General features: G+C 45.9%; 1 protein-coding gene across 1 annotated transcript in view; it reads left to right on the top strand.

The window, feature by feature from the left end:
* Positions 1 to 10,805, top strand: part of LOC311135755 (roundabout homolog 1-like) — a 127,043-nt gene extending 116,238 nt beyond the window's left edge. The window contains exons 15-28 of the mRNA XM_084169802.1: positions 1,601 to 1,722; positions 2,009 to 2,180; positions 2,995 to 3,192; positions 4,865 to 4,891; positions 5,799 to 5,841; positions 6,134 to 6,288; positions 6,522 to 6,878; positions 7,028 to 7,141; positions 7,234 to 7,612; positions 7,717 to 8,216; positions 8,333 to 8,482; positions 8,622 to 8,843; positions 9,050 to 9,249; positions 9,375 to 10,805. Of these exons, the coding sequence (XP_084025928.1) occupies positions 1,601 to 1,722; positions 2,009 to 2,180; positions 2,995 to 3,192; positions 4,865 to 4,891; positions 5,799 to 5,841; positions 6,134 to 6,288; positions 6,522 to 6,878; positions 7,028 to 7,141; positions 7,234 to 7,612; positions 7,717 to 8,216; positions 8,333 to 8,482; positions 8,622 to 8,843; positions 9,050 to 9,249; positions 9,375 to 9,446 (2,711 nt within the window). The 3' untranslated portion in view covers positions 9,447 to 10,805. The remainder of the gene's footprint in view (positions 1 to 1,600; positions 1,723 to 2,008; positions 2,181 to 2,994; positions 3,193 to 4,864; positions 4,892 to 5,798; positions 5,842 to 6,133; positions 6,289 to 6,521; positions 6,879 to 7,027; positions 7,142 to 7,233; positions 7,613 to 7,716; positions 8,217 to 8,332; positions 8,483 to 8,621; positions 8,844 to 9,049; positions 9,250 to 9,374) is intronic.
* The last annotated feature ends 2,538 nt before the right edge of the window (positions 10,806 to 13,343 follow it).

A 13,343-nucleotide genomic window follows, 5' to 3' on the forward strand; every position in this document is an offset into this window, starting at 1 on the left:
TATCCACAAGAGGTTGTTGGCACCTTAATTGGGGAGGACGGGCTAGTGGTAATGGCTGGAGTGGAATAGGTGGAATGTATCCAATACATCAAACACATAGTTTCCATGTGTTTGATGCCATTTCATTTACTCCGTTCCACCCATTATTATGAGCCGTCCTCCCCTCAGCAGCCTCCACTGCCCTTATCCTAACCCTAAACTTAACCATTACCCTTAACCCTAACCTTAACTATTACTCTAACCCTTATTCTAAAACTAACCGTAACCTTAGCAAGCAGTTGCTTACCAACAGATAGTTTGTTGATGGTCATTCTATCAACAGAGCATCTACCAATGGAAAATCCGGACTTTCCAAATAAAGTGTGCTAATTGTTCCGGAGATATATGGGTGTTACTGTATGGTTGTAGCATAGTAATCAACATTGGTGAGGTTTGGGAGTTTCACATTGTTTAAAGCTTATATGTGTCTGTATTCTGTATAGATGAATGCGTAGTAGCAGCTGTGCAGACAAATTGCGCTGCTAATTGTTTTCTGAGTTCATACATAGAGCCCCATCCAGCCCGAGACAACAGACATGCCTGCTTTCATTATCTTTAACTAGGCGATGACTAAGCTCCTGAGGCCAACGCACTACTGATTCACTTGAATTGCTCTCATCAGGTGACTCGCACCACCACCACCGTGGCACAGCACACAAAGCCTCCAGACATTTCTAGAGCTTCAGCAACTTACCATTCAACAAAACATCAGCTCAGTCAATTCCTGTATTATATTGATGACAAACTAGCCACCTCGACCTTTGGCTTCGTGTGGGTTTCAAACCCTTAGGCAGATAATTGCAAGAGGATGCAGTGGGCTGAGCTAGATAAATAGATATGTGGTACATTCAGTGCCCCAGCTTGTCAGAGAAAACATTGTGTTACACATTTTAAAAAATCTGCTCACCTTACAAATACTAACAATTATCACAACATCCATACAAAGTACCCACTGGGCAAAAACTGGTTGAATCAATGTTGTTTCCACGTCATTTCAACCAATCAAATAAATGTGTTAACGTTGAATCAATGTGGAAAACTGATTAGATTTGCCAAAAGTCATCAACATAAGGGCATTTCATATTTTTTTTACCCAACCTTTAAGCTAAATCCAATGACATGGTGAAATGTTTTGTTGATTTTACATTGAATTCACATTAGTTGACAACTCAACCAAATGTAAATCAAAACTAGGAGCTGAACTGACGTCTGTGGCCAGTGGGTATTCACTCTAGTTCCATACCCTTACAATTTAAAACATTCTACAATATTAACCTCTATTTATTCCAGATGCTGTTCATTAGCTCTTTATGATCATTCTGTTCAGTAACATTACTCTTATTTAGAGCTTGCATCGCCTATTGTATTGAGAATCATCTGACTACTGCAGGTAAAGCTGTTGCATCTGATCTGAATTGTCACTAAATGTTATTTCATGTTCAGTAAGAGACATGGCAGACGCTGAGCGGAGCTGTGACATGTACAGGATCAATTGAGAGTGGGTGTCTTTGATGTCATTATGATGTCTGTGCATCTGTCTGACGGTGTGTTCCCGTCTCAGCCCCCAGTGGAGCCCCCCGGGGCGTTACCGTGACGAAGAGTGATGCCAATGGGACCGCCATCCTGGTCGCCTGGCAACCGCCTCCCGAGGAGGAACAGAACGGAATGGTACAGGAGTACAAGGTAAGACGGAGAGATGGTTTGATTTTCTACTGAAGGAAAAAGGGGAACAAACAGAGATAGGTATGGAGCAGAATCTCAAGCCTCACACTTTCTCCCTCTCACTTCCTTGGGTTCATGTGTTTTTAGTTGCTTCAGCAGAGGTGGACTAAGCACATTGATGTGAGGCATTGCCAACTACTGGGCTAATGTTGATATGTCACATCAAATACAGTTTTTGCATTTACTGAGAAAAAAAAGTCCCACTGACTCCACCATCACTCTCCTTCTTTCACCCTCTCCTCTACAGATCTGGTGCCTGGGCAACGAGAGTCGTTACCACGTAAACCGGACAGTAGATGGCTACACCTTCTCCGTGCTGATCCCCAGCCTGGCGCCAGGGATACGCTACAGCGTGGAGGTCGCTGCTAGCAACGGCGCTGGCCCAGGGGTCAAGAGTGACGTCACCTTCTTTCAACTTGGTGAGCTGCTCAACTGTAGTTAACACCTGATAGTCTCCCCTAAGTTTAGGGCATCTAAAAATATATTAAGAATGTTATCTGATCTCAGAACCAGGAAACGGAGAGGTGAATTAACAGTGTTAATCCATTATCTATGTCTCTGTTAACTCACAACCTTGAGGTCAATACCAGTTCAATCGCTACCTGTCTAAGGTCTTTTCAGTTATAGCCATGTGATAGATGGTCTGTGTGATTTGCATACTGTGTCAGTTCTCACCATGACAAATGTACAGTACAGGGTGTCTATCTAAAGTCCCAACATGAATATGTCTCTGAGTCAGCTCACAATGCCTTTAGTTAGGTATCATAATCATAAAAAAATCATTTGTGTTTAGCCTCTCCTGCCCTATTCTCAGGTTCACTATATGTGACAAAAAGCACACACACCACTGACATTTTCAACTCGATTTTCCTGCCTTTTCACATTACCCATATCAAGCTTTTAGAGTTACATCATGGAGTCCATTCACTCCAGTTCACCTCTTGGCCTAGCACTCTGATGAGCAGAGAATGAGAACATTCTCCATGACAGATTGTGTGACCAGATGTATTTAGAGATATCTCCTTTCAGCGGACTCTCCTGTCTCCTCTCTGTAATGTTGTTTTCCATCTCAGACTCCTGCCCTTCAGTTGAACTTGAATGTTTTGAAGGACTGATGTTTGTCCTTCAGGATCCGCCTCAATTCTTCCCGGTCAATTTTCTATGATGGAGTATACTATATGTATGTCCTATGTGTCAATCTCCTCTCCTCCTCTTCCTCCCACTCTCCCCCAGACTCTACAGGTCAGATGTTAGACAGTCGTGAGGACCAGGACACGCTGTCTCAGATCTCAAACGTGGTCAAGCAGCCGGCGTTCATTGCAGGCATTGGCGCTACCTGCTGGGTGTTCCTCATGGTGTTCAGTGTGTGGCTTTACCGCCACCGCAAGAAGAGGAGTGGCCTCAGCAGCAGCTACGCCGGCATACGCAAAGGTCCGTAGAGGATGTGGGATTGGGTGTATATATCGGTCGACATGTTTAACTATACTTGTGGGGACATTTGACCAACTGGGGACATGTTGTTAGTTTAGGGTTAGGCTTAGGGCTAGGGGTTAGGGAAAATAGGATTTTTAATGGAAATCAATTGTGTCCCCACAAGGTTAGTTAAACAAGACTGTGTGTGTGCGTGCGTGTGTGTGGGTGGGTGTACAGTGGCTTGCGAAAGTATTCACCCCCCTTGGCATTTTTCCTATTTTGTTGCCTTACAACCTGGAATTAAAATTGATTTTTTGGGGGTTTGTATCATTTGATTTACACAACATGCCTACCACTTTGAAGATGCAAAATATTTTTTTGTGTGATTCAAACAAGAAATAAGACAAAAAAACAGAAAACTGCATAACTATTCACCCCCTCAAAGTCAATACTTTGTAGAGCCACCTTTAGCAGCAATTACAGCTGCAAGTCTCTTGGGTTATGTCTCTATAAGCTTGGCACATCTAGCCAATGGGATTTTTGCCCATTCTTCAAGGCAAAACTGCTCCAGCTCCTTCAAGTTGGATGGGTTCCGCTGGTGTACAGCAATCTTTAAGTCATACCACAGATTCTCAATTGGATTGAGGTCTGGGCTTTGACTAGGCTATTCCAAGACATTGAAATGTTTCCCCTTAAATCACTCGTGTTGCTTTAGCAGTATGCTAAGGGTCATTGTCCTGCTGGAAGGTGAATACTTTTGCAAGGCACTGTATGGGTGACTGTGTGTGTTACTGAGAACTTTTTATTGGATATCAGTGTCTTTGTGTTTACAGTATTATACTGCAGTAAGTAGAGTATCAAAGGTTGATCACACCCAGCTAATATTTAGTTTTGTAGAGATTGGAGGGAGATGAGAAAGAGACTGGGATGATGATAATGATTAGATGTCGGGAGGTGGATGGAGGGAGGGAGGACATTAGGTTGGATTTTGTTGTGGTCATTTAGCTGAACACTGGCAACCTAAGCCCTCTGAGTTAGAGACAGGACACTGTCCTCTGTGTCACCAGAGTAATTGCATTTATTCACTTCAATCACATTAAGGTGTGTTTTTCTCCTGTAGCCTATAATGTGACTTGCCTAGTGTCAGCTGCTTTTATCCTCAAAGTAAGGAGCCTGATAACCACATATCATATGGAGAAATGAAATAAAACGGGTTTGGTCTAATCTTCTCCCCTGACTCGAAGACCTCAAAGGGTAGTGACGATGAGCTGGCACATCCCAGAATACGCTGACATTCAAACGCTGACATTTAGGGCTCATTTCCAGGGCGCTGCCCGCCGCCTCTCCCCATTGAGGCACAGTTAGAGTAGGGACAGGCCTGTCACCCAGGTAATATGACACGTGTTCTGCAATCTCTGTTATCTCTCTCCGTCTGACCCCAGGTGACCTCCATTACCCACAAGGCCACTTGTTCCTGAGACCACAGCGGTGGTGATTGATGCAGGACAGGGAGCCTCATCTGACTGTGTGTGTGTGTGTGTGTGTTTGAGTGTGCGTGCATGCGTCAATATGTCTGATGGTTTTTTGTGGGGCTTTTTTCACAGGCTTACGAAATGAACCTTCTTCTCTCTTTCTCTCCCATCTCCTTTTTTTCTTATTCCCTCTGTTTGTGTTGGGTTTGTTCCTGCAGTTCCATCATTCACCTTCACTCCTACAGGTATGTATGAATGAATGTGTTCAGCTGTGAACATGTATTTGTTATTTACCAGTATGTGTACTGACATTGAAGCCCCTGTGATTCAGAGATGCCTGTACACAAACACAGTTCTCTCCTCAGTTCCTCCCAGCACTCACGGACAATCTGTTCCCATACACAAACAGCTAATGGAGCCCGTATTTATCTTTGGTGGCCTCACATCCACAAACCAATAATACAAAATACAAAATCTAACAGAGGGAGGTCGGTTCAGGGCTACACAAAGTGATGTTCTGACATAAGGTGAATCAGGTGACAGACAGCTCCTAAAGAGGTCATTAGCCCCTCCTTGTCCCACCTTCTTAGACCAGGCATAGACAACGACACAACATGGCCACCAGTTGGCCTGTCCTGTGGTTGTGGTGAAGACAGTTCAGAGTGCTGCTGTGTCACTATGCTTTGTGACAAGGTAGAGATGCAGTTAGTACCCCCAACATACAGAGCATAACCACAGTCCCATATTCCCACTTGTCCTTCACACAGTGACTGTAGTAGTAAAGTGTATCTAATCATATGGTTGAAGTGACTCACCCTCCAGTGAAGAGGATGTGTCTGAACTGAAGGGGGATCAGTCATTGTTTTACACTCTCACACTGATTTTGTTTTTCTACATAGTGTGGGTTGCCTGTGTGTTGATGTGTGTTTGTTTGTGTGAGTGTGTGCGTGAGTGCGTGTGTGTGTGAGTGTGTGTGCCGAGTATGACTCATGACAGGATGTGTCTATCAGATGCAATGAGTCAGACTGACCTAAGGACAGCTGTATGAATACAGAGTGACAGACAGGTCCCACCATCCTGGATTCCCTCGCTCATTTGTCATGCAGGTTGCTTTCTTGTGTTTCTCACATTTGTTCCCTTTCTTTAAATCAGTGAACTATCAGAGAGGAGGAGAGTCTGTCTGCAGTGCTGGGAGGTAAGGGGCATCATCCCAATGTGTGGTTTTATGTGTACACTTTACTGGATATGATTTCCCCACTGTCTATATAGTGCACTGATTATGGTGTTCAGTAATGCAGGAGGGAAGTGGTAAAAGCAACAACTGTGTATTCACTACTTGAACCACCAGAGGGAGGTCTCCCCCTGTCTGATAAATGACAGAGGACAGAAACTCCCATGCCCATCCCTGACTGAAATCCTGTTTACTTGACATGGAGTAAAAGGTTGTTCTGTGTGATAATGGTTCTGGTTATGTTCTTCTGGTTCAGACCCGGGCTGCTGAACATGGGGGAGAGTGTGAACCAGCCGTGGCTGCCAGACTCCTGGCCCAACACCTGTGCCAACCACAAAGACTGCAGCATCAACTGCTGCAACACTGGAAATGGCACCAGCGACAGCAACATGACCACCTACAGCCGCCCAGGTCAGTACCGTTACAGCTACAGACCTCCTCCGGTGGTGATAGTGTTCAGGTCCCAGCAATGGAACTTATAGTATAGAGATATAATGCAAATCAAATGAGCAATGAGGGTTATCATGGAAATGAAACATGGCTTCAACATGATAATTAATGGTGTTATGTGACTTCCTGTGTGAAGGGTTAATGAATAGGTAATGTGTCTCTAACCCTAACCCCATGTGGTCTCCTCTCCTCAGCCGACTGCCTCGCCAACTATGGCAGCCAGTTGGAGAACCAGCAGGGGGGGGGTCTACTGGGGCCTGAACAGGCTGTGTACAGCGACGTGGACCTCTCCAACAAACTCAACGAGCTCAAGACCTTCAACAACCCCAGCCTGTGCTACATGGGCCCAGGGGCAGGTCCGCCCACCCCCTACGAGCCCACCCCCTACGCCACCACCCAGCTCATCCAGTCCAGCATCCTGAACAAGGCTGCAGCAGCTGGGGCCGCGGCTGGGGCCCCTGATATACGTTGTTGGAACCAGCCCCCCTCCCAGTTGCAGAAAGCACATATGCAGTACAACATCATGGAGCAGAGCAACAGGCTTAATAAAGGTGAGAGGATTGGACATAGCGTAGCAGTGGTGGGAGGGAGGGTATTTGGGAAGTTACTTCTGTTTGAGTTTATTTGTTTTACTCTGTGTAGTCAACATATCTGTTTAACTCTGTCTGTTTCTTTCTCTCTGTATCTGCTGTGTCTTCAGACCACTATAGAGGAGATGGGCCCCTGCAAGGCACCGTCCCGTACAACCAGGCCCACGAACACAGCACAGGAGGCTCCCACCACAGCTCTGACAGGGGCAGCAACAGCACCTCTGGTGAGACACTGATTACCCGGATCATAGCAATAGGACAAATAAGTATATGTTATGCAGTATGTTCTAAGAGTTTTTCTCTATTGCCTCTGCAGGGAGCCAAAGTCATAAGAAGGGAACTCGCACTCCCAAACTGCCCAAAACTAACACAGTGAACCGGGGTGAACTTCTGCCCCCTGCCCCTGCCATCCCCCCACCAAGCCGGAGCTGTGACGAGTATACCCTGCCCATGGAAAAAAGCTTTAACCCAGATGCCCTATGCCCAATGCTTCCCTCGCGGATGTACCTGCATCCGGATGAGATGGAGGAAGAGGAGGCGGAGGAAGGGATGGATAGGTGTCCCACCCCCCCTGTCAGAGGGGCAGCCTCATCCCCTGCGGGTTTGTCCTACAGTCACCAGTCTACGGCCACTCTCACCCCCTCCCCCCAGGGAGACCAGCACAACGGCCTATACAATGGAACAGACCACCACAGGTAACTATGAGCCCAACTCACACTGCATCTCACTCATCCCAGCTACAACCATAAGCCATTTGTATTAATCAATGCTTTGATCCTTTCCCTTTTTCCCTTCTTAGACAACACGCGGCCAGCCCCCCTCCTTTTCCGCTCCCCCTCTCCCCTCCACACACCTACGGCTACATCTCCAGCCCCCTGGCACTGGATACTGACGGTCAGGAGGAAGAGGAGGAGGAGGATGAAGAAGAGGCAGGGGATGAGACGGATGCAGACATGGCCCAGGGTCACTACCACCAGCACCAAAATAACCACCAGCCCCACCAACAACTGCCCCACCACCAGCACCCCCGTTCCCCACGCAGGCTGCATCTCCGGGGTCTGGAGCAGACGCCGGCCTCCAGCACGGGGGACCTGGAGAGCTCCGTGACGGGCTCCATGATTAACGGCTGGGGCTCGGCTTCCGAGGAGGACAATTGCTCGTCAGGACACTCCAGCGCCGTCAGCTCCTCAGACGGATCCTTCTTCACAGACGCCGACTTCGCCCAGGCTGTGGCCAACACAGGGGACTACACAGCAGGTCTACGCATGGCCAGGTTCCCAGAGGACACAGGACCAGCAGGTGAGGAGGAGAGAGGGGGCAGGAAACTGGGTCAGGGGAAAATATCAGAAATAAAATGCATAGATTTGCCTTCTTAGATAAACTTTAATGTACTGACTGTTTGTCTGTTTCCTCAGGGAGACGGCACCAGCGTCCCAGCAGCCCCCTGTCCACAGACAGCAACATGAGCTCTGCAATGATGCAGAAGAGACCGCCCAAGAGGCACAAGCAGCACCAGGCCCAGGTTGGCCACCAAGGTCACCAGAAGAGGAACGACTTCACAGACGGTAAGGGACTTGGTCTGAGACATGGATCACTGCATGGAACAGCTCTCACATTGACTTATCTAGCTGTACAGTACATATGCCTTGGTGATTGATGTTCCAATAAGTCTGAAGTTCCATTTCTGTGTTCTTCTTTCCTCAGACTCCTGCATGCCCTTGAAGTCCCCTAGTCACATGTCGCGGTGTGGCTATGAGGTGAGGGGTGCCACGCTCCCTAGGATTGGCTCTGGGGAGAGTCGGGGCCGGAGAGGGAGTGCAGGAGGCCAGAGGACCAGAGAGGGCTCTGTGGAGAGACGGGAGGCCCAGGACAAGAACAGGACTCCAAAGGAAGGCAAGGGTAGCAGCAAAGCCTGTCAAAACCCAGGTACTTACTGCAATGTAGTCTACTTCCCATATGGTTTGTGTATTGGAACAAAGTACACATATGAGCTTCATAACTTCATGCTTGTATGTGGTTCCTACATGTCAAAATAAATCCCCTTGAAAACTAGATGATTCATCTCAATGGAGTTGATCCAGTACAAACTAGGTAGAATGTGTGTAACCATCCACCATCTCTCTCTGTCCCAGGTTCTGAGGACATCCCCCCGTACAGCAGGCCCTCCTTCCCCTCGGTGCAGGGCCAGAGCCAGGCTCAGAGCTCCTCCAGCTCCATGTCCTCCCGGGGCTCAGGGGGACGGAGGAGAGATGGGGCCCCCGGGGCCCGTAGGAACCCCACAGACACACTGCCCAGCATCGCAGGCTTCCAGACCCAGGAAGAGGAGCTAGAGGTGAGAACAAGATACTCATAAAAGTGTCCGTTTACTAGTTTCCATGAGTTGAAAATCTAGTATGTCTATGATCTTCTTTTTATGGCCATTAATTGAGGGGTTGTATTATAAACTTGTGTCTTGAGTCCACAGCTGCTGGAGAGCTGAGGATCATGGGAGAAGGAAAGGAAGGGGGATCTGACATCACAATTCAGTGACTATTATGTAAATTACTTTTCATATCATACAGAACAAAAAAACTGAACAATATTTAATATTTGTTTTTCGTATTACAATTTCTAATTTGATGTCCATCTTGCAAGAAAAAAGAAAGTGAGAAAAAAGGTGCAATGGCGTTTGAGTCTGTTAACTAAATAATTTTTTACTTGACTTGTTGGTTGAGAGCTTGCTTCCATTTGCCTCGATGAAAGTAGTCACAGCCTCAATGAAAGTACATGCACATTAGATGGCTGTTGTCAGTGTATACAGAGACCTTGTCTTGGACCACCTGCTGTGGTATCACAGACTGGTCTTGGCCTGTCTGTTGCCCCTGTAATTAATATTTGGACATCACTATCCATCTTGTACATTTTTGTTAATTTTACTGCCACAAAAATTGCTACAATGGGAATTTTACATTTGTTTTTAATGTATTTTTGTAATGCACTGTTTTTGTTTTGTTATTGATGTTGGTCTTGTCAATGTGCGTTATTTGTTCTACTTTGGTTTCAAAAGCACAATCACTTAACTTTATTTTAAACTATTGTTATCTATGACCTTCTGTCATACAAGAGGAACAATGATACACACGATTGGACCAGTGTTATGTGTCTTAATATTCTGTTTCTGTTAGGGGTTGGGATGGAAGCGAAACTCCCCTGTCTAGTTTAGGTTCAATTGAAACCACAGTGTTTATTTGGACTCAAGGGGACACTGCCCAAAGCAGTGATTGCATTCATAGATTTATTATGACCAAACTACTATGTTAATCGGACTATACTCTCATGTCTAAAAATGCACTTATGAGGAAGTGAGAGAGACAGTAGACAAGCTGAGGGATACATTGTACCAATAGAGAAGGGTGAGGAAGCCCCATTAGTAGGAGTCTCCCCATTAGTAGGGAATGTTGATGGATCCATCCTGGAAAATTGATTTCTCCATGCCTGATGATGGGTAGCATTTTCTCCATGAGCAACCAGCACACAGTGACACATCCACCATGGTTTCCCAGCAAGACAGAGGGCAGAGGAAAGTGACATTAATACTTACCCTGAAGAAGGACTCTATTACAGAAAGAGGACAACTGGTGACAAAGACTGGGACTTGAAAATGCTGCAGCTTGGAGATGGAACAGCATGTTGGGTTTAGCTTCGTTTTGGCTACATCTAGGCCAAGCTTTGGGTACTTTTTTTTGCTTCCTACACATCTACAGAATGTGTGAAACATTGTTCGCTGAGGACACGTGACATTTGTTTGGAGTTTGCCATGTTTTAAAGAATTGCAACTATGTTCATGATGTCAGCCATGGTATTTCATTACTGAGTATGTTATAAACGGGATGAAAAAAATATTGTCATTTTTACCACATTATTTATTATTAAAATGTCTTCAAATGCCAGTGTCCCCTTTGAATTTTTTTTTGTGGTTCGATCTTTGTTCACTTCTTAGGTTAATACCTTACTTCTCTAGCATTTCACCAGTCAATACATCCTAACACAAGGTTGAAGTGAAGAAGGAAAATGGAAGAAGAAGAAGAGGAAGAGGGAGAGCCACCCAAAAGCCTGTTCCTTATGGGAATGTGATGACACGCTGCTTAATTAACCTCACTCATGAACCCTTGTGGTTAATTAACAGAGCAGCTGTGTGCTGTCAAAGGGAAAGAGATGCTCTGGAGCCTAGCACAGGTGTGGCTCTCTGTGTGTGTGTGTGTGTGTGTGTGTGGTGGGGGGGGGGTTAGCAGTCAAAACAACAGCTACGAGCGGCAGCCAAAATTATTCTCTTTGTCCTCCTCAAAGCGCAATATTGTGATGGAGAGAAAGAACCTGTCAATCAGCCACCCACATACAGATTCCTCCAGAAAGATTCTAATGTGTTCCTATTGTTTAACTGTAAGTGCATCTCTACATAATCAGCGAAGCAGAGCAGGAGACAGATGCTGAGCTGCTGGAAGTCCTATCACTGCTTGAACTACACAATTGCATTCCATGAGAGATGGGACAGGTTGCTGTTATTAGCTGGAGCTTCTCTCTCCTCTCTCCATCAGAGTGGAATGAAACCAGTGTCCCGGCAGCTGTACAGGGCTGTCTGTAAAGGCTAGCTACCTACATTAACATCAACAGCCCCAGTCACCACAGTGCTAATTCAGTACCATAAAGGGTCGACACAATTAACCCAGCAAGACCATACTGTAGCCTCCGCTGCTTCTAGCCCACTCTATCTGCCTCCTCTCTGTAATTCCCTGTGGTCCCGCAGTAGGACCTGCTGATTGAGTCATACTCAAGCATTTCTATCCTTATTGCTCTTTTCATTAATTAGGTCATCTATATTCCCCCTGTGCTATTCACTTGTCTGTGGGAATGGATGACTCAGATTTACTGCTTTAAGTTAACAGTAAAGTGTCTGAGGAGAGGCCTTATGCCAGTTATTCGCGAGTTATTTTACCGACTCATCTGGTGGGTCCCACTTAAATTCTATATTGTATAATTATCAAGATATTAAAGTAGCTCAGTTTAAAGGTCCAATGCAGACGTTATTTTTTTCTCAATATCAAATAATTTCTGGGTAACAATTAAGTAACTTACTGTGATTGTTTTAAATTATAATGGTCAAAAATAAACAAAAATAGCTTCTTAGCAAACAACAATTTCTCAAGCAATAATTTTGCTAGGACTGTCTGGGAGTGGATACTGAAAACGAGCTGTTATTGGCAGAGAGGTTTGGAACTCTTATTAGTCTATTAACTAATCTACCGCCTGGTGATTCCATCCCATCAAAACAGGCTGAAATTTGAGGCAGTCTTTTCAAACAGCTCTTACACTAAAAGGGCATCATCATAATTTTCACAATTTCACAGTATTATTCCAATCTCATTATGTGGAAATATATACAACATCCCATTCCCGAAAAGGGTTCACTCCTACAGACAGTGAGTCACGTGGGCGTGGCTTGCTATATAAAGCAGGCAAACAGGCATTAAGGCATTCAGTTACTGATTGAACGTTAGAATGGGCAAAACAAGTGACCTAAGCGACTTTGAGCATGGTATGATCGTCGGTGCCAGGCGCGTCTGTTCCAGTATCTCAGAAACGGCCGGCATCCTGGGCTTTTCACGCACAACAGTGTTTGGGGCTTACCGAGAATGGTGCGACAAACAAAAAAACATCCAGTCAGCAGCAGTCCTGTGGGCGAAAACAGCTCGTTGATGAGAGCTCGAAGGATAATGACAAGAATCATGCAAGCTAACAGGTGGGCCACAAACTGGCAAACAATGGCGTAGTACAACAGTGGTGTGCAGAACGACATCTCGGAAGGCACAAGTAATCAGTCTTTGTCACGGATGGGCTATTGCAGCAGACGACCACACCGGGTTCCACTCCTATCAGCTAAAAACAAGAAGAAGCGGCTCCAGTGGCCACCAACACTGGACAATTGAGGAGTGTATAAAACACAGGAAAATCACGTTTTTGACTGCACTGGGCCTTTAAGGGTTCAAAATGCATAGGCAGCACGCACACACACGCGTACAGAACAGACACACCCGTGGCCATCAGAGTAGTGTGCAGGCTTTGATGATGGATCGCAGCCGAGGCGAGACACGCTTTTCCTGTCAGCATCAGCAAATAAACAGAGTCTATCCATCTTCATTATGCCCCAGTGTGGACAGCCTCCGATGCCATTACCCAGGGAGAGGTGCATTACTTGTAAGGGAGTCTTTAGAGCAGTCCTGAGAGACTGGGACTGTTGGCTGGCTTCCAATGGCCTCAAACTACACTGAAACCACATGGTTGCATTTATAGAGAGGAGAGACCTCTTTAACAACTTACAGTCAAATTCAAAGGGCGAACCCACTAATGCAGAGCGTTGTTTAAATGTGGACAGTAGTGCTCTTGAATGTG

Source organism: Coregonus lavaretus (assembly GCF_964263955.1).
Source record: "Coregonus lavaretus genome assembly, chromosome: 10".
Classification (NCBI taxonomy): domain Eukaryota; kingdom Metazoa; phylum Chordata; class Actinopteri; order Salmoniformes; family Salmonidae; genus Coregonus; species Coregonus lavaretus.